Here is a 19,612-nt window from a genome sequence, read left to right on the forward strand (position 1 = left end):
ACATAAATCTTTTTCTTCCTTACGTCTGTTTGTAATCATCAAAAAATAGGCAAATCGATTAAAATGTAATGGGCGAATAAAAAAAACACACTTGATTACCTAAACCCAGACAACAATTTCCTACCTAAATACTTGACAGTGAATGAGGCTGACGTCTTCGGTTGATTTCTTTGAGTAAGCCGACATCTCCACTCTCTGTTGTGATCTTCATTCAGGAGTGTTGTAGTTAAGGCAAGGCAAGGCAAGGCAAGTTTATTTATATAGCACATTTCATACACAGTGGCAATTCATAGTGCTTTACATAAACAGGAATAAAAAAGACAAGTTTAGGAAAATAAAATGCAGACAATAAAAATTATTAAAAACAGATAAAAACAAAGTAAAATGAGTTAAAATAGGTTATAAAAGAATGAAAAAGAAAACGAAAAACATAATAGTGCGATCTGTCGGACACAGCACAGTGCTCATTCAGTAAAGGCACAGCTAAACAGATGTGTTTTCAGTCTTGATTTGAATGTGCCTAATGTTGGAGCACATCTGATCATTTCTGGAAGCTGATTCCAGCAGCAAGGGGCGTAGTGGCTGAAGGCAGATTCACCCTGCTTAGACTGAACTCTTGGAACTTCTAGTTTATATGATCCTAAAGATCTGAGTGATCTGTTAGGTTTGTATTCAGTGAGCATATCTGTAATGTATTGAGGTCCTTGGCCATTTAGTGATTTATAGACCAGTAATAATACTTTAAAATCTATTCTGAATGTAACTGGCAGCCAGTGTAAAGACCTGAGGACAGGTGTGATGTGCTCTGATTTCCTGCTTCTGGTCAGAATTCTGGCTGCAGCATTCTGGATGAGCTGCAAGTGTCTGACTGTCTTTTTGGGAAGGCCAGTGAGGAGTCCATTACAGTAATCCACCCTGCTACTGATAAAAGCATGAACAAGTTTCTCTAAATCTTCACTAGAAACAAAGCATCTGATTCTTGCTATGTTTTTGAGATGATAGTATGCTGATTTACTGACTGCTTTGACATGACTGTTGAAACTCAGATCTGACTCCAGCGTCACACCAAGATTCTTGACCTTATTTTTTGTCGTTTGACCTTTAGAGCCTAGGTACGCATTCACCTTGAGAACCTCATCTCTGTTCCCAAACGCAATGACTTCAGTTTTCTCTTTGTTTAACTGAAGAAAGTTTTGGCACATCCAATTTTTAATTTCATCAATACATTGGCAGAGGGTGTCAATGGGGCTGTAGTCATTAGGCAGTAAGGCTAGGTAGATCTGAGTGTCATCACTCAGTTAGACTGATGTTACAGAGATTTAAGAAGAATAATATCTGATATCTGGAGTCTGTCATCAGATTCGCTCCAGCCTGATTCACCCACATCAGCTGATGTCCTTCAATACTGACCAAATAATCACAAGAGATTCCATAATAATAATACAGCTGACAGGAGAGTCACAGATCTACCTGCTCTCATCTCAGTCTGAGAGAGTGATGGAGAAACTGAAACAGAAAACAAGACATGCGAGTTCAAATGTGTGGGTTTAATAAAATAACTGCCCTTTTTAAAATCGCAAAACTACCATGAAGAAAATGCAAAAAAACATGTTCAGTTTCTTGTAGATGTCCATAGAGATATTGTAGGCAGATGTAAAGCCCATAATCTTTTTTAGCGGCTTTCATGATGTTCAGAGAGCAGTCAGAGCCCAGTGTCAAACTCTCTATGTTGTTCAGTTTCCCTCCAGTAACCAGTTCAACTGTCTCTTTATGTCTGTTATAGATCCATGTAGTTGTTGTGCAGTCAGAACATTATTACAGGGCAGACGGACATTTTCACCAAAACTGAAGAACACATTGGTCTCTTCTACTCCACTGGTACCTGAAACAAAGTAATGTATCACAATTTATTTGTATATGTATATTTAAACTTGTTCGCCAGTGTTGTGGCAAGCATATGGAAATGTGTTTACTGGTAAAAATTGAGCAGAGAGTTAACTGTTCCAGCAGAAACATGTGACACTTGTCGGCCATTTTTAGTTTCTGTCAGTTTTTTAGATTTCCAGATTCTCACAGTTGAGATGTAGTGACCATTCAATGGCATGATGCACCTTACAAAGAGAGAGAGAGAGAGAGAGAGAGAGAGAGAGAGAGAGAGAGAGAGAGAAATTCCCACCCACCAGTTTAAATTTGTTTCAGAGTTGATCACAGATATGTTACATTTTGTGTTACAAGGTTATATATGCTATTTACAATGTCCTATTTAACAATTTTCTGCCTGTTTCTGTTTATTGTATGACAAGATTTTAAAACCATGTTCATATGCAAACAAACCCCATGAATAAATGTGGTTGTATATGCTGCACAAAAGAGGAGGAAGTTAAAATCCATTGCAAGAAATGTAAGAAAAAAAACATTCTAATAATATAATTTGTCAATGAAAATGTTTATTTGACTCTTAAAAGTACTCAATAATGACAAATTGAATCAATCAAAATCATTCATTCATTTATGAATTCAGTTATCTTTCTCTTTTCTTAAGAGTTCAGTTCACTTACAGCTTTGTTAAATAAAGCACGTCTGAGCAGTCAGAAAAAAACTCAAGCACAGAAATACATTAAGACAGGATGTTAAGCAATAAAGTTTTTTAAAAAGTTGCAACAGCAGTTGCAATGAACATTCAACCACAGTTTTGACCTTATATGAACATTTGGCACACTAACAGAACTCAAGCAGCATGTTGGTTTAGGCAGAATCCATCGGTATAGCTTGCATTAAATGTTTTGTCTTGAGGGTTTGACTGACAGCTCTGCCCTCTCTGTCAACCTATGGCTGCATGGAAATCCTAATGGAGTTTCTCCCTAGCATAAACCACATACAGTACCTAACTCTAACTGCATGCTTATTACAGAATTATATATTGATTAAAAATTATGGAAATAGACTTTTTTTCTGATGGCAATAAATTTGAGCAACTATGGCAACTGGCAAAACAAACAAAATAAAGATATTAGAAGATTATGTTTAGCAAAACAACCAAAGTTTGGTATTAATATGTTAAAGCTTTAAAGAGGTACAACATCAGAAGCTACCAGGCATTATGACATCAATGTGTTAATGCAATAAACAGAAGTGCAGAGGCAGAATGTGCAGCAACTTTTGTCATGGAGCATCAAACCAAGTGGATCCATGAGTGACAAGGCATTTTAAGTTTTACGCACAATATCAGTAAAATCACATAATTACTCATTATATGAAGGATTTATCTATTGTTTTATAACATTTGACCAATAGGTGCCACTGTTACTAAATTGATGTGGTGTGGTTAGTGTGAGGTGTCAATAACGCACCTCAAGTTTGGTGTCAGTATGTTTAAGCATTGCAGAGATACTCTTAGTTACTCTTAGAGACAGTTTGGCAACATGTCAGCACATTTGGTGATGCATTTAACAAGCATCTAAACACGGTCTGAAAGGGTCTGAAAATCTGATCAACAGTCTAGAAGACATGTGGTATAGACCATTTTGATGTGGTCATGTCATTGGTGTCACGACCGGGTCTTGAACCCGGGTCTCTGGTGTGGAAACCGATGTGTATACCACTAAGCCACAGAGGAAGTTGTGTTGGACCCAAACGAAAACACTCCAAGAGGGAATCCGGAAAACAAGGATTTATTAAAAAAAAATATCAACTTAGGTTCTTCTCAAAAATGAGGTAGCAAAACAGACAACTTAGGTTCTTCTCAGAATGAGGTATACAAAAAAAACTCTAACAGTATAATAAACATGTAAAGAAAACTCCACGAGGGGAGAAAACAAACAGATAATTAATGCAGTCAGCAACAAGGAAAGTAAAACACTCTTACTAGATGTAGCTCAGGAGATCAAGGGAAACGCAAGGCAAGTTCACCAGAGATGACTCAAACACAGAGTGAGGAACACAGACAAAGTGACAACTTAAATACACTGGCTGGAACAAGTCACAGGTGATCTAAATTAAGTAAACAAGAACACATGAGGAAGAACAAATACAGAGGGGAAACATGGGGACCTCTAGGGGAATGGAGACAAACTGCAGGATGGTGACAGGACCCCCTCCTTTAGGAACGGCTCCTGACGTTCCTACCAGAACACCCTGGCCTCTGGGTATGAAACTCCCGGATTAAACTAGGGTCCAAGATGTCTTTGGCAGGAATCCAGGAGCGCTCCTCTGGCCCGTAGCCCTCCCAGTCAACCAGATACTGAAGTGAGTTCTGGACCCTCCTGGAATCCAGTATCCGGTGGACCGTGTAGGCTGGCTGGCCGTCAATGATCCTGGGAGGTGGAGGGGGTCTGCGAGGGGGGGCAAAGGGAGAAGACAAGACAGGTTTTAATAAAGAGACATGAAATGTGGGATTAATTCTAAGTGAACGAGGAAGATACAAACGATAAGAAACAGGGTTAACTTTCCTGGCTATTCTAAATGGCCCGATGAACCTCTGGGACAATTTTCTCGACTCAACCCGGAGTGGAAGGTTCTTAGTGGCCAACCAGACTCTCTGGCCAACCCGGAAAGTAGGAGGCCTTCGACGACGGCGATTAGCCTGATGTTGGTATCTCAGGGAGGTTCGAAGGAGAGCGCTTCTAGCTCTCCTCCAGGTTCGTCGACAGCGTCGAACAAAGTGCTGGGCTGAGGGAACTCCCACCTGGACCTCTTTCTCAGGAAACAATGGAGGGGAATAACCAAATTGGCATTCAAAAGGGGAAAGTCCGGTGGCTGAGGACTTGAGGGTGTTGTGGGCATATTCAGCCCACATTATGTAAGATGACCAAGTGGTGGGGTTATTGGCTGCCATGCACCGTAGAGTGGTTTCCAAATCTTGGTTAACTCGTTCTGTCTGACCATTAGACTCAGGATGGAACCCGGATGATAGGCTGGCAGTGGTTCCGAAAAGTCTGCAAAAAGCCCCCCAGAATCTGGACAGAAATTGTGGACCTCGGTCAGAAACAATGTCTTGGGGAATGCCAAAAACTCTGAAAACATGGCTTATTATGAGCTCAGCAGTCTCTTTAGCCGATGGCAACTTGGGCAGAGGAATGAACCGGGCAGCCTTGGAAAATCGGTCCACCACAACCAATATGACCGTGTTGCCCTGGGAGAGTGGAAGTCCTGTAATGAAATCCAGGGAAAGGTGTGACCAAGGCCTGTGGGGAACAGGTAAGGGATGGAGCAGTCCCTGAGGTCGCTGGTGTGATGATTTTCCCTGACAACATACTTGGCAGGCCTCCACATAACCTTTAACATCTTCCTTTATGGAAGGCCACCAAAAGCGACGTCGGAGGAATTCTAAAGTACGGGAACTACCTGGGTGGCAGGTCAATACAGACTCATGACCCCACTGCAAGACCTGAGCTCGCACTGCTCGAGGGACATATAGAGCCCCCAACGGTCCATTCCCTGGATCAGGTTCTTTGGTTTGAGCCTTACGGACCACTTGTTCCAGATCCCATCTGAGGGGGGCAACAATCCTTGAACTAGGAATAATAGAAGAAACAGGTTTTTCATGTGTCTCTGGAGAGTAGGCTCGGGACAAGGCATCAGGCTTAAGGTTCTTGGAACCGGGTCTATAAGTCAGGATGAACTGAAATCTGTTGAAAAACAGAGACCATCGAGCCTGCCGAGGGTTCAGTTGCTTGGCCTGCTGGAGATATTCTAGGTTCTTATGGTCTGTAAGTACCTGGAAAGGATGTCGAGCGCCCTCAAGCCAATGGCGCCATTCTTCCAAGGCCAACTTAACAGCAAGCAGCTCTCGGTCCCCCACGTGGTAGTTGCGCTCGGCATTAGACAGGCGACGTGACATGAAAGCACAGGGGTGTAGTTTTCCATCCTCATTCCTCTGTGATAAAATGGCTCCTACACCCACATCTGAGGCATCTACCTCTACCATAAAGGGTATGTCTGGATTAGGGATAGAGAGTATGGGAGCTGAGGTGAATCGATCCTTGAGATCCTGGAAGGCAGCCGCTGCTTTAGGACCCCATTCAATCTTGACTCCTCCTCCCTTTGTCAGTGCTGTCAAGGGAGCCACAACTGAGCTGAAATTCCTGATAAACTTCCTGTAAAAGTTTGCAAAGCCCACAAACCGTTGCACCTCTTTTACTGTGGTTGGAATAGGCCAGTTGAGAACAGCTTTAATCTTACTAGGGTCCATCTCCAGGTGACCAGGGGTGACAATGTACCCAAGAAACTTAGTCAGGGAAACATGAAACTCACATTTTTCTGGCTTGACAAAGAGATGGTTTTCAAGGAGTCTTTGGAGAACCCTGCTGACATGGCCCTCGTGCTCCTCCATGGACTTGGAAAATATAAGTATATCGTCCAGATAAACGAATACAAATATATTTAACATGTCTCGGAGGACGTCGTTGATAAGTGCCTGGAACACGGCAGGGGCATTGGTAAGGCCGAAAGGCATCACCAGGTATTCATAGTGGCCTGTGGGGGTGTTAAAAGCAGTCTTCCATTCATCTCCTTGCCGTATCCGCACCAGATGGTAGGCATTGCGAAGGTCGAGCTTGGTAAAAATGGAAGCTCCCTGCAGCAGCTCAAAGGCAGTAGCCATAAGAGGCAGGGGATATCGATTCCGAATGGTTATCTTGTTAAGACCTCGGTAATCGATACAAGGCCTAAGCCCCCCATCCTTCTTCCCCACAAAGAAGAAGCCAGCACCAGCAGGGGAAGTGGAGGCTCGGATGATGCCAGTTGCCAGGGACTCTTGGATGTAAGCATTCATAGCAGCCTGTTCAGGGGGAGATAGGGAGAAGACTCTGCCTCTAGGAGGAGAGGAACCGGGGAGAAGGTCAATTGCACAGTCGTATGGGCGGTGAGGTGGCAAAGAGGTGGCTCGAGACTTACTGAATACTGCCCTAAACTTATGATAGACAGTGGGAACTTGAGACAGATCTACAGAATCTTGAGGCTCGGGATGAGGGGCAGAGAGGCTATGGGTAAAACAGGTGAAGTGACATGAAGGACTCCAATCTAGAATGGAACCAGTAGACCAGTTGATATGGGGATTATGTCTGTGCAACCAGGGATGACCTAGAATGACCGGATACTCGGGAGAGTCAATAAGGTAGAAAGTCTCCTCCTGCTGATGTTTAGCAATGGTAAGCTTCAGGGACTGAGTGGCCTCAGTTACTTTGCCGGGTTCAAGGGGTCTACCATCCAAAGCAGTTACTGACTGGGGATGAGGGAGAAGGTGGGTAGGAATCTTAAGTTTCTTGGCCAAGGAGAGATCTATGAAATTACCTGCGGCCCCTGAATCGATCATTGCCTGGACTGGGAACTGATGACTCTCCCAGGACAAAATAGCTTTGAGAGCTAGAACGGTGTTGGCAGGAGGAACTCTTATTTTCCCCATCACAGTCCTCCTGTAACTCGGTGGGGACCCTCGTTTCCCGATAGTTCTGGACAAGTGGATCGAAAATGACCAGACATACCACAGTAAAGGCATCGTCGCTCCCTCATCCGTCTGTCCCTTTCACTGGGAGAGAGTCTGGAACGACCTAGCTGCATATCTTCTGGAGGCTCGGGAGCTTGTTCATTGACTGGGAGAAGTCTGACTGGTGGCGCATGAACTGGAGATGCAGGTTTGTGAACAGGAGTTTGGGAATGGGATGCTCTGCCTCGAGTCATTCTCCGTTCTCTCAAGCGAATATCAAGGCGAATGGCCATATCAATAAGGGATTCTAGGTCTTTGGCTGGTTCCCGGGTGGCCATCTCATCTTGAATGGATTCAGCTAATCCGCCCAGAAAGCAGACTCTTAAGGCCTCGTCATTCCATCCACTACCTGCTGCAATAGTTCGAAATTCAATGGCGAAGTCTGCAGCGCTGCGAGGACCTTGACGGAGAGTAAGGAGACGTTTGGAAGCCTCCTGTCCACTAACTGGGTGATTGAACACCTTCTTGAATTCCTTCTCAAAGGCTGTGTATGACTGGCAATAACTAGGCTGGGACTCCCATGCCGCAGAGGCCCAAGACAATGCCTTGTCAGTCAGAAGGGTGATAATATAAGCGATCTTTGAGCGGTCAGTGGGAAAACTTGAGGGCTGAAGCTCAAAAGTGAGAGAGCACTGGGTGAGAAATCCCTGACAGGAACTAGGATCTCCAGAGAATGGCTTGGGGGGTGGAAGTCTGGGCTCTGCAGCAGCTACTGGAGCTATGGGAGGACTGTTGGTACTTAGGGGTGGTGCAGCAGGAGAAGAAACCCCAGGAAGGCTTTGAAAGAGTTGCCGAATGGACGACGTGACATCAGCAAGGAGCTCTGAGTGGTTTGTCATCACCTCCTCTTGACGACGGAGAACCTCTTCATGACGCTGGAACGAAGCTTCATGACTGCCAATCACTGCCAACAGATCTTTGGTACTGAGTGCCTCTGGGTCCATGTCTGACTCTGTGTTTCTGTCACGACCGGGTCTTGAACCCGGGTCTCTGGTGTGGAAACCGATGTGTATACCACTAAGCCACAGAGGAAGTTGTGTTGGACCCAAACGAAAACACTCCAAGAGGGAATCCGGAAAACAAGGATTTATTAAAAAAAAATATCAACTTAGGTTCTTCTCAAAAATGAGGTAGCAAAACAGACAACTTAGGTTCTTCTCAGAATGAGGTATACAAAAAAAACTCTAACAGTATAATAAACATGTAAAGAAAACTCCACGAGGGGAGAAAACAAACAGATAATTAATGCAGTCAGCAACAAGGAAAGTAAAACACTCTTACTAGATGTAGCTCAGGAGATCAAGGGAAACGCAAGGCAAGTTCACCAGAGATGACTCAAACACAGAGTGAGGAACACAGACAAAGTGACAACTTAAATACACTGGCTGGAACAAGTCACAGGTGATCTAAATTAAGTAAACAAGAACACATGAGGAAGAACAAATACAGAGGGGAAACATGGGGACCTCTAGGGGAATGGAGACAAACTGCAGGATGGTGACAATTGGCCCATGAACATTTCCTGCTTGCAATCAAACTTCATAACTGTACCCAGAGGCAATTCAATCATAACTTAATGTTAAAATTAAGCTCTCATAACATTATCAATATTATAAGGGGTCTTGTGGAAGTTTTTTCCTAACAAAATTAAAATGAAAACTCAAATGCTTAAAAGATCAAATGAGAGAAGGGGTCTGGATGCAGACATGGCGCAGTGCAATCTGAGCTGCATCCAATGCTTTTTAATCTGCTCACCTAACCTCATTAGACCTCATGAGACAGTGTATAATTCTTCCCCAGCACAATGGGTTTATGGGTTAGTCTGCCCTCAGTGCTGGGTTGTGTCAAGGTAATTGACAGTTCATTCTGCTGTGGGTGAGTGAGTGTTAATGATCAATTAGCAAGCAGTAATCTGTTTCAATGCAACTTGATAAAACCCATAGGAATCAGTTGCAGCAAATTCAAAATTTTCTTTTAAATAAGTTTGCATTCAGAAGCTCAGCTTGGTGGAGAAAACTATTACATAGGAAATATAAAGCTTTGTGCCATCAAGATTGCTCTTGAATAGTGGAGGCACTAGAATAAACTCAACATTCATTCATAGTGTACAGTATACAGGCCACAAATACATAGAACATTTTTGGTGATAGAGTAATGCCTCATTGACACTAGCAATGACTTTGTAGCTGCCTGTTACTCTGGGTGGTGACCTGCATCAAATGCAGGTCTGTATAAATCTGTACAGCACAAATACAACCGGTGTCATGAGAAATTGGGTTGCCCCTGACTATAGAGTGGAGGAACCATCATGTCAATTTGTATGCAAAAACCCAGAAGTGAGTATAGCATTTTAGCAGTTCCGGTTCCCTCGTTCCAAAGTCAATGGGTTTTTTGAATGGGCTTTCAGTAAAACCGCTTAAATAAGGTTTGTGGCTAACACAAACTCAAGATACTTTCACGTTTTGTTCTCCAACATAAAACACATCAGTTACAGCACATTCTTGAACTTTTAAATCAGTTATGCTTCTTTAAAAAGACGGTTGCTATCAAGTTGCTAAATGGGACTATAGGCGATGTCAGAAACATTATACGTCAATGAGCTGAGCTGGTCTGGAGCGCAGCTCGCTTGTGTTGGGCATTTGGATTTGTTTGTGATTTAAGTCTTTTCATGAATAGTATTTTATAGTTTGTTGTATTTTTCTAATTGGGATTGATAATAAATTGATAATAGACTAAAAAAGCACCAAATATGATTGTAATGTGGAGAAGTACAATAGTTTTTGATCAGGCATTCATTGCAGACAATCTATTGGGGTCCTAAGCGGACGCGATTGCATGGGGGACCCGATTTCTCACCACACCAACCTCTCAGGGAGCTAAGAGAGGATCATGTGAGCTGTACTGGTGCTCCAATTGGCTGTTGCTCAAGAAAAACGCTCTTTATTTGCTTAAAGTTAAAGGATTTTCAAATTTGACGAGTCGTTTGACACGTCCACCTGGTCACTAACGGATGCTCTCGCTGGCTCTCCATTAAAATTGCTTGTTACTTTGTTGATGCGAGTCGCTAATGTGATTGACGCTTAAAGACTGTAAAATCAATGTAATTCATTACATTTGTGCATATGGGAAATTTAGCTAACCAATAAATCATTTTTAAATATTATCGAAAAGAGTATTGTTTTCAGCCTTTGAATTGTACTCATACATATTTATGACAACAAAATTAAAGTTCTAAATTTGAGCAATAAGACAAATGTCATGTCCATTAGTATCAAAGTCTACAAAAGGAAGTTTCCAGCAGATCGTTGAGGAGCATGGGAGCAAAAAAATGTCATTTCCTCATTGGGATTTCCAAAAAGGCACATCCTCAAATATGCTGTGAGTCTCTTGAAGGAAAAAAAAAAATCAGTTTTACACCGTTTGGCAAATAAAAAAATGGCCTTCCATTTTAAATTGTTGCATTAAGTGATGAAATAGATGAAGAAATAACAGTAACAAAATTGAAATAATATAACAAAAATAAGTCACTTAAAAACAAATCTCAAAGCAGAAGCTCAAAGACTGCTCAAGTGTTCAAGTTAACTGATAAGAATAATGCTACATCAACTTTAACTATTTTGGATCTAAACCAGAGACGGCCAAAGTGGGGCCTGAGGGCCAAAGTTGTCCCATTGATTTGGCCCACAATCCCATCTGAGAGATGAGTGAGAATGATGGAGAGAGTCGAGGTTATTGGCTTTAACACAGAGATTGTCATTTCTAATTTGACGTAACCTTTGTTATTTGTTTTATTGTTGAGCTGCAAAAAAAGCTAACTGAAATTAAATGTTTCAATTAAATATTGTAACTGTTTTTTTTAAAAGTAAATACTGTCACACATAGAGGACCGTGTAGAAATTTGTAAATAATACTTAACATCTAATTGAGATGCAGATTGAAAATAAGTAGGATCATTATGTTGCTTAAAACTAACTTTGTTAATGGTCTATTGCTTATACTTATGTGTCGGAATATTTTCCTCTATTCCATGCGTGTTCAATTCAAACTCAGGAGAAATTGTTTAATGCTTAGTAATTTATTGAATACAAATGAATAATTCGATGTTCAGAGCTCTGGGCATACACCAAGATAGTCTAACCGTTATACAATGCTAACCGGCACTAATGTCAGGTACTCTGCACCGCCCGGTACCTAGAAACCCAGTTTTATACACAAAAGGAAGAGAAGGCGGGTTGTCTCTGTCAGCTTTTCGGCCCCATCTCTAGTTCCTCTTTTCTGCACAGAAGAACAAGACCAGTTAAATGCACATGCTTAGAGATCTACATAGGCTACAATACTTTTTCACAGGAAATCAGAGGCGAGAGACACATGTTATTTTTATTATTTCTGCTGCATATTTCTTGTCCAAGATAGCTCTTGCTGCGAAATGCCTCATTAGTATGCAAAATACATCTCCTCAAAGGCCAGTTTAGGTTAGCATATAATTTCACAGAACATACAAAATATAGTATAGAATATATAAAAATATAGAGTAAAGAATGACGGTAAGGTAAATGATTTAACATCTCTTTAGGCAAAGCATACATACCATACTAATAGAAAATCAAGAATAACTCTGAGAAAATAAAATAAAAAGAAGAATTATATTTTCTACATATGCTCGCGTTGACATCTTGCATATTCCCCACTTCAACGCTTCTCTTGACAACATTCTGAGCCAGTGACGTCGTGCGTTCTAAACATTCGATCTGCATTCTTTTAAAGCTTTTTTTAAAGCTTTTATGGTTGATCTCAGTTTTGTCAGTTCTCTGTGTTGCTGTTTGTACTTGTTTGTACTTGACCAAGGTGAGTTCAATACCAAAAGTACGAGTGGAGCCACGGCAATTTCACGAAAGCTTGGTGAAGTTTCACTCAGGCTCGTCTGTGGCTGTGCTGTAGTTCATTGGGGTTTGCATACATAAACGCTACAACGCGAGGAATATTACATGTTTGTTGCTCAAAATGTGCCACTGAGCAACATTCCAGGTAATCTGGCACAGACTGGCGCCCGGTTAGCTCGTGCACTCTGTGGGGAAGGCTATCCGTGCACACTAGGCAGCGTGCCACACAGGTTCTGAGGACCCTCAGGGAAACACGGAGGCTGGGAGTGGGACCTGCTGCTAGGGTTATGGTGGGTGGGAGCAGCGTGGCCCACTTTAGCTTCTATTTTAAACTATGGTTTTAAACTTTAGTTTTTTATAGTTTAAAATAGACAATATAGGGCCTTTGTGGAACTGTTTACTGTTTTGTGTTGTTTTTTCAGCAGGCCAGGGTTAAAACAAACAAACAAACAAACAAACAAATAAATAAATAAATAAATAAATAAGGTTTTGGAAAAATGTTATATGTAACTTCATCAGAACTGCACTGCAAATTACATGTGGTTGCTTCTGGAAAGTCTAGCTGTCAATTGTAGTTATAGTTTAGAAATGTGTTCAGCATGCTTCTGCTTTTTCTTTTATAAAGGAAGTTTTTTTAAGAAATGGCATTAAAAAACAGGGAGGTGAATGCATTAACATTGAACTATACAGAAGTCTTAGAAAGTAACGTTAAATCTACAGTTAAAGTTAATAAGAAAAGCAGAAAAATACAAGCGGGGGGAATATTATAAGATTACCTTTAGGTTCTTACAGTTTCACACAAATTCATAGTAATGGCGATAGTTTTATTCACTCGTTTTTGTGTCCTTTGCTAACTATGACAATTGGTGGGAGCTACGATATAAGGTATAGGCCAAGATTAGCTAAAGATAAAATAAATGTTTATAAAGCTTATAAATAATTAAAACTATGAAGAAAAAATGTATGCAATTTGCCCACTGAAGAAATTTCAAAAACTTGTCCACTGATTATAAGAAAGCATCTGTCACCATCCCATGGCAGAACAATGTAACATCAGATGCCAGTCACTAAAAACATGCAGCATATTACAATAAAAAGTACTTTAATTAAATACTACTGCAATTTATTTCAAATCTCCTTTACAAAAATACCATTTAAAACAAAAGGTAAATAAATGCCAATTAAAAAAGTCAAAAGAAAAACAGCTGTTTTCATATAGCATTTATTATATAGGTAGAAAGTTGTAAAAATTAGCATTGCAATCTAATCTATTTTCTCTGTAGCAAATAACACATGATTGAAACTAAATATTGCTGTTAGCTATAACCAAAACAAATTCTATTCCAAATTAATCACTATAGAGAAATTTATTAGACTTCAGGATAAGTGTCCATCAGAAGGGTGCTTTTGACAGTAAATGGAATTAAGAGTAAATTTCAAGGTTGCTTTAACTTCTAAAAGGGTCTTAAATCTGAATGGTAAAATTACTATTTATTTGATTATGATTTCTGATTATGATTTCTGAGTTTTGAAGCCAACCATTCTTGGCTCTGTTTCCCAAAGACATAGTAATTAGATCATAAAAAAATATTTATTTTATCACTGAACTTATGGTCATAACCCAGAATCGTCTTAAGGTCTGTATCCTCAAAAGCAGCATAACTTAAGTGTAGCGGCTTACCAATGCCGCTATTGTTGGTAGAGTGAGCAAGTTTTTAACGCGTAAAAGTCAGAGTCCGTAAGCAAATAGATGCAAATAAAAACATATTTATTGTCCAATCAACTTCCAATCAACAGAATTACTCAATCGCTTTCCTTTATTTAAAAGCACACTTCTCTGTTACCTTCAATTACGAGATGATACAATACGGTCAAAAACTGTGTGCTTCCTACCAACACTGTCTTACTCCATGCAGTGAAGCCACAGTTATATAGTCTCCTACTGACACCTTGTGGCCAATAGCCAAAATACAATGTATGGCTCCTACATACCGGCCCCTTAATTGTTTGACAAAATGGCATAACAATTACTAATTTATACAATATGGAGCCTTACACATGAACTCAAAATGGTATCAAATATACATACATGCAAATATACAACCTCAGTTTAAACACCTGTTTAACTGCTTATACCATAATTTTCCTATGTTGCTTCTTGAAGAAGGCAAAGCTTACTAATTGAACGTTCCAAGATGTTGCATTTGGTTTGAACTTTTACAGATCTAACTAAACCTCTACTGTCTGGAAAACTCTCAATCACTCTTCCCAGAACCCATGATCCACGTGGTGCTGTAGAATCTGCAATGATCACAATGTCGCCAACAGTAAGATTTCGATGTTCTTTGTTCCATTTTTGTCGCTTCTGCAACAATGGTAGGTATTCGCGTACCCATCTTTTCCAGAAGAGGTCTGAAATATATTGCACTTGTCTCCATCTTCGTTTGGCATATGAATCAGACCTTTCAAACAAACCAGTAGGCAGTGCAGGGTTTACTTTCAAAAGCAGAAGGTGGTTAGGTGTTAAAGCTTCCAAATCATTAGGGTCGTTGGAGATATTAGAGATGGGTCAATCATTTAGAATTGCCTCGGCTTCACACAAGACAGTCTGCAGGGCTTCATCATCCAATGTTTGTTGTCGAAGGACAACACACAGACTTTGTTTCACCAGTCTAATTAAACGTTCCCACACTCCTCCAAAATGAGGGCTTGAAGGTGGGTTAAAACTCCAGTCCACTCCCTTCTGTAGCAGGGCTTGTTGAATCTTCTCCTTGTTCAATGCACTGAGTGCCTCTTTTAACTCCCGCTCAGCACTGATGAAATTAGTCCCATTATCAGATCTCATAGAAGAAACTTGTCCACAACGACAGATAAATCTGCGTAAAGCATTGATACACGAGTCTGTATCAAGTGAGTATGCCATTTCCAAATGAACTGCCCTACTTGCCATACAAGTAAATAGCACTCCATAGCGTTTCACTGTACCACGTCCTCTTTTTACTTCTATGGGCCCAAAGAAATCTACTCCTACATTAGTAAAAGGTGGTAAATCAAGAGTGATTCTTTCCACTGGAAGGTCTGCCATCCTTTGTTCACCCAGCTTCCCCTTAAAGCGTCTACAAATGACACACTTAGAAATTATCTTTCTTGAAACAGAATTGGCATTTGTTATCCAATACTTACAACGAAGCTTAGAAAGCATTTGATTTCTGCCACCATGACCGAGTTGTTTGTGAATATCTGAGAGTATGAGATGTGATACGTGCTGATTTTTAGATAACAAGATGGGATGTTTTCTTTCGCTTGGCATTGCTTACTTACCAAGTCTTCCTCCTACTAACAGCACTCCATCATGCAACATGGGATCCAGTTTATAGACAGAACTGTTTCTTTTAACAGTGTTACCATGTTTAAGAGCAGCAATTTCTTCCTGAAATTGTTCCTGTTGACTGAAACGAATGATGTTAACCTCTGCCTTATGAACATCCTCCACAGTCAAACTCTGTCGTTCTAGAGATGATTTAAAATGTTGCAATTTTGCATTCATGGTTGCATCATCACTATGCTCCAAAGACAGTTCCTTTCGTTTACGACTTAACTGCAGTAGAAGTTTCTGCAGTTTCAAAATCCATGCAACTGCAACCTTTAGACGTTCTGGCATTTTGTTCGCTTTGCAGTGTCACAGCATTTACCTTTAATTCCCTTTTTACTTCAGGATCATCATCATCCATTGATGTCGAATCACTTGTATGGAACTGTACATCACTTGGCTTCCATAGAAAGCTAGGCCCCTTTAGCCACCGTTCATTGTTCAAAAAAGATTCCACATTCAAGCCACGTGATGCATCGCCTGCTGGATTGTCTTTAGTTGGTACATACCTCCATTGTTGAGGCTGTGTTGCGTCTCTTATAAATGACACTCTGTTAGCGACAAATGTATGGAACCGTTTGTTCTTGTTCTTCATGTAATTGAGAACAGTTGTACTGTCGCTCCAAAAAACAGAATCCTCCAATGGAAGTTGCAACATCTTCTTTAACATGATGTCCATCTTCACAGCCAAGACAGCTGCTGTAAGTTCTAATCGTGGTATGGTCACATGTTTCAATGGTGTTACTCTGGACTTACCCATCAAAAATGACACATGAACCTTGTCTGCACCGTTCAGCATCTTCAGATAGGAAACTGTGCCATACCCAGTTTCACATGCATCTGCAAAGTGGTGTAAACAAGCATGACTGGGCAGTCCATAATCCACAGGTTTAAAACATCTGTTTACCTGAAATTCTGCAACCTTGTCCAACTCAACAATCCAATGAGTCCATTGCTTCTGGAAGGCAGATGGTATAGTATCATCCCAGCCCAATTTCTTTCTGCACAACTCCTGCAAGATGACTTTTGCAGGCAGAATAACAGGTGCAAGGAAACCCAAAGGATCATACACCGAGCTTACCACAGACAAAATGCCTCGTCTTGTACAAGGTTGAGTTTTCAAGGAAATCTTGAATTGAAAAGTATCAGCATCCACACTCCACTGAAGACCTAATGCTCTTTCAACTGGCAACTTGTCTCGATCCAAATCCAACTGCTGTATATCCTTGGCCCGATTTTCCTGAGAGATCGATTGTAACACCTCCCGGCTATTACTGATCCACTTTGTCAAACGAAAACCTCCTTTCTGACAAAGACAAGTGAGATCTTTTGCCATAGATATGGCCTTCTCTTCACAAGAGACACTCTTCAAACAATCATCCACATAGAAGTTATTGTTGATCGTTTCAGTTACCTCTAATGGAAAGTCACCTTCATTGTCCTTTGCCGTTTGCTTTAAGGCAAAGGATGCACAACTCGGAGAGGACACTGCACCAAAAAGATGAACTGTCATCCTGTAAGTAATGGGTTCCTTATTCAGTTCTCCACCAGGCCACCACAAGAAACGAAGAAAATCTACATCTTCTGCTGCAACTCTGACTTGATGAAACATTGCTTCTATGTCAGCCATAAAGGCTACTGGCTCCTGTCTAAATTTCAGTAAAACTCCAACCAGAAAACTGGTAAGATTAGGACCTTGCAATAAGTTATCATTAAGTGATGTTCCTTTATATGCTGCCCCACAGTCAAAAACCACTCTCAATGATCCCTTTTTAGGATGAAACACCCCGTGATGAGGGATGTACCAAACTTTACCATCCAATCGATCAAGTTGGCAATCAGGTACCTTCTCAGCATAGCCTTTCTGTATGACACCTTCAAGAAAGTGAGTATACTTCTCATGAAATTCTTGATTTATTTCCAATTTCCTTTTTAAACCAAGCAACCGTTGCTTAGCAACACCAAGATTATTTGGTAATGTGACATCAGACTTAAATGATAATCTTAAGCTGTAATGTCCATCCTGATGCTTGACTGAACTGTTCATTATACTCATGAACCGAAGATCTTTCCTTGACATTTCCTTTTCATCAACAGTCTTCTCATTGAAATCATGATTAAACTGATTGTTAAGCAGCTCCTCCAATCTAACAACAGAAATTCGGTTAACAGTAACATCAGAATGGCCAACTTCATTCCTATGTTCACCGTTTCCTTCCACAGTCCCATTAATAACCCACCCCAGTAGAGTCTTAATGGCAAAAGGCCCATTACCTTGACTGTTAATAAACTTGTGTGGTTCCATCACATTAGCTGCATTAATTCCAATCAGTAAATCAACCTCTGCTTGAATGCAAGGTATCTTTACTTTATCCAGGTATGACCACTTGGATAACTCCTCTTGAGTTATGATGTTCTGAGAACTCACAGGCATTTTCTGTTGTGTGTAAACAGCATGAAGTGCAAAGAAATTATTAGTGTTAATACCAATGATTTCCAGACCATCAATAACACTGCAAGACACAGACTTTTCCTGACCCATAGTACGAAGCAAAATATTAATCTTCTTTCCATTCAACTTCAGCTCCTCCTGCAAGTGTTCAGAACAGAAAGTGGCTGAACTGCCTGGGTCCAAAAAAGCATATGTCTGCACCACCTTGTTACTTTTAAGGGCCTTGACTTGAACTGGTATGATTGACATTAAAGTTCTTTTTATTCCCGGCCCCTGTGTGACCACAAGTTTGCACAGATGTATCTTTGCGCTTTTCTTCAGCCTGCTTCAGTATTACCTCTTTGCCATAAATATGGAGGATTGTGGCGTGTGTTTCTCCACAAATGTCACATTTCAGTCGATTCTCGCATCTTTTACTTATATGCCCAGTTTTTAAACAGACAAAACAAATTCCCTTGGCCTACAGGAATTCAATCTTGTCACGTTGTGTTCTTTTCTTTAATGCAAAGCACCTTTCCAATGAATGCTGATTTTTGCAAAACAAACAGTCTCCATTAGACTTAGACACATGACAAGATTTTGGTTGTGTTAAAGCATCACTGAACTTCTTTTCTGGAATAGAAGTTGAAATGTCAGTAGCAAATCTACTTCTTGTAAAGGGTTTGTGTGGTTGAACCTTAAGTTTACTTGCACCATGCTTGTCTTGAATGTCACCAAAAACAGGATCAGATGCCATTTTAACCTGTTTTTCAATAAATTCAACAATGTCACAGAACTTTGGCCTGCCATGAACAGACTCCATTATCTGACAGGATTTAGCTCTCCATTGCTCCCTCAATTTGTAAGGCAGCTTCATAACAACTGATTTCATGTTGCTAGGCATGTTAAGTTCTTGCATATATGAGAGTTCATCCATTGTATTACAACAACTACGCAAAAACAAAGTATAAGCCTGCAATCCTTGCACGTCTTCAGCCTTTAAAGTAGGCCACCCCAGGGCTTTCTCCATATAGGCTGTAGATACCTTAAACTCATTACCAAAATGTTCCTTCAACAACTTCTTGGCCATTGCATAGCCCTTTTCTGAAGACATATATTGGCAACTGCGAACAAGATCTTTAGGCTGCCCTTTTGTGAACTGCTCAAGGAAATACAACTGATCCTTTATATTGGTTGTTTTTTGCTCAATGCCATGCTCAAATGCTCTAATGAATGGAATATACTGCAATGGGTCACCATCAAATGTTGGAATTTCCTTCTTTGGTAGAATACGAGGATTTGCTTGCTGTTGAACAAGATGCGCTGTTAATTCCTCTTGTTTTTTCAGAATTTCAAGCAAAGGATCACCCTGTGCGGGTAAGATATTTGTAGCATGCTGAATTATGGAGTCATGTTGTGTTTGAGCAGAACAGTTACCATTAGCATGT

The 19,612-nt window shown here is 40.6% G+C and overlaps 1 protein-coding gene and 1 long non-coding RNA gene across 2 annotated transcripts in view; one reads left to right on the top strand and one right to left on the bottom strand.

Annotated features, from left to right (window-relative positions):
* Window positions 1–19,612, top strand: part of LOC137487900 (uncharacterized) — a 1,155,393-nt gene that overhangs the window by 795,077 nt on the left and 340,704 nt on the right. The gene's annotated exons all lie outside the window — the stretch shown is intronic.
* dicp3.6 (diverse immunoglobulin domain-containing protein 3.6) lies at window positions 96–2,039 on the bottom strand. Its single transcript, XM_073926786.1, is given in 6 exon segments — window positions 96–247; window positions 1,326–1,453; window positions 1,455–1,578; window positions 1,581–1,805; window positions 1,808–1,882; window positions 1,974–2,039. Coding segments are annotated over 6 exon segments (765 nt in total). The 5' UTR covers window positions 2,035–2,039.

Source organism: Danio rerio, chromosome 16 (genome assembly GCF_049306965.1).
Source record: "Danio rerio strain Tuebingen ecotype United States chromosome 16, GRCz12tu, whole genome shotgun sequence".
Lineage (NCBI taxonomy): Eukaryota > Metazoa > Chordata > Actinopteri > Cypriniformes > Danionidae > Danio > Danio rerio.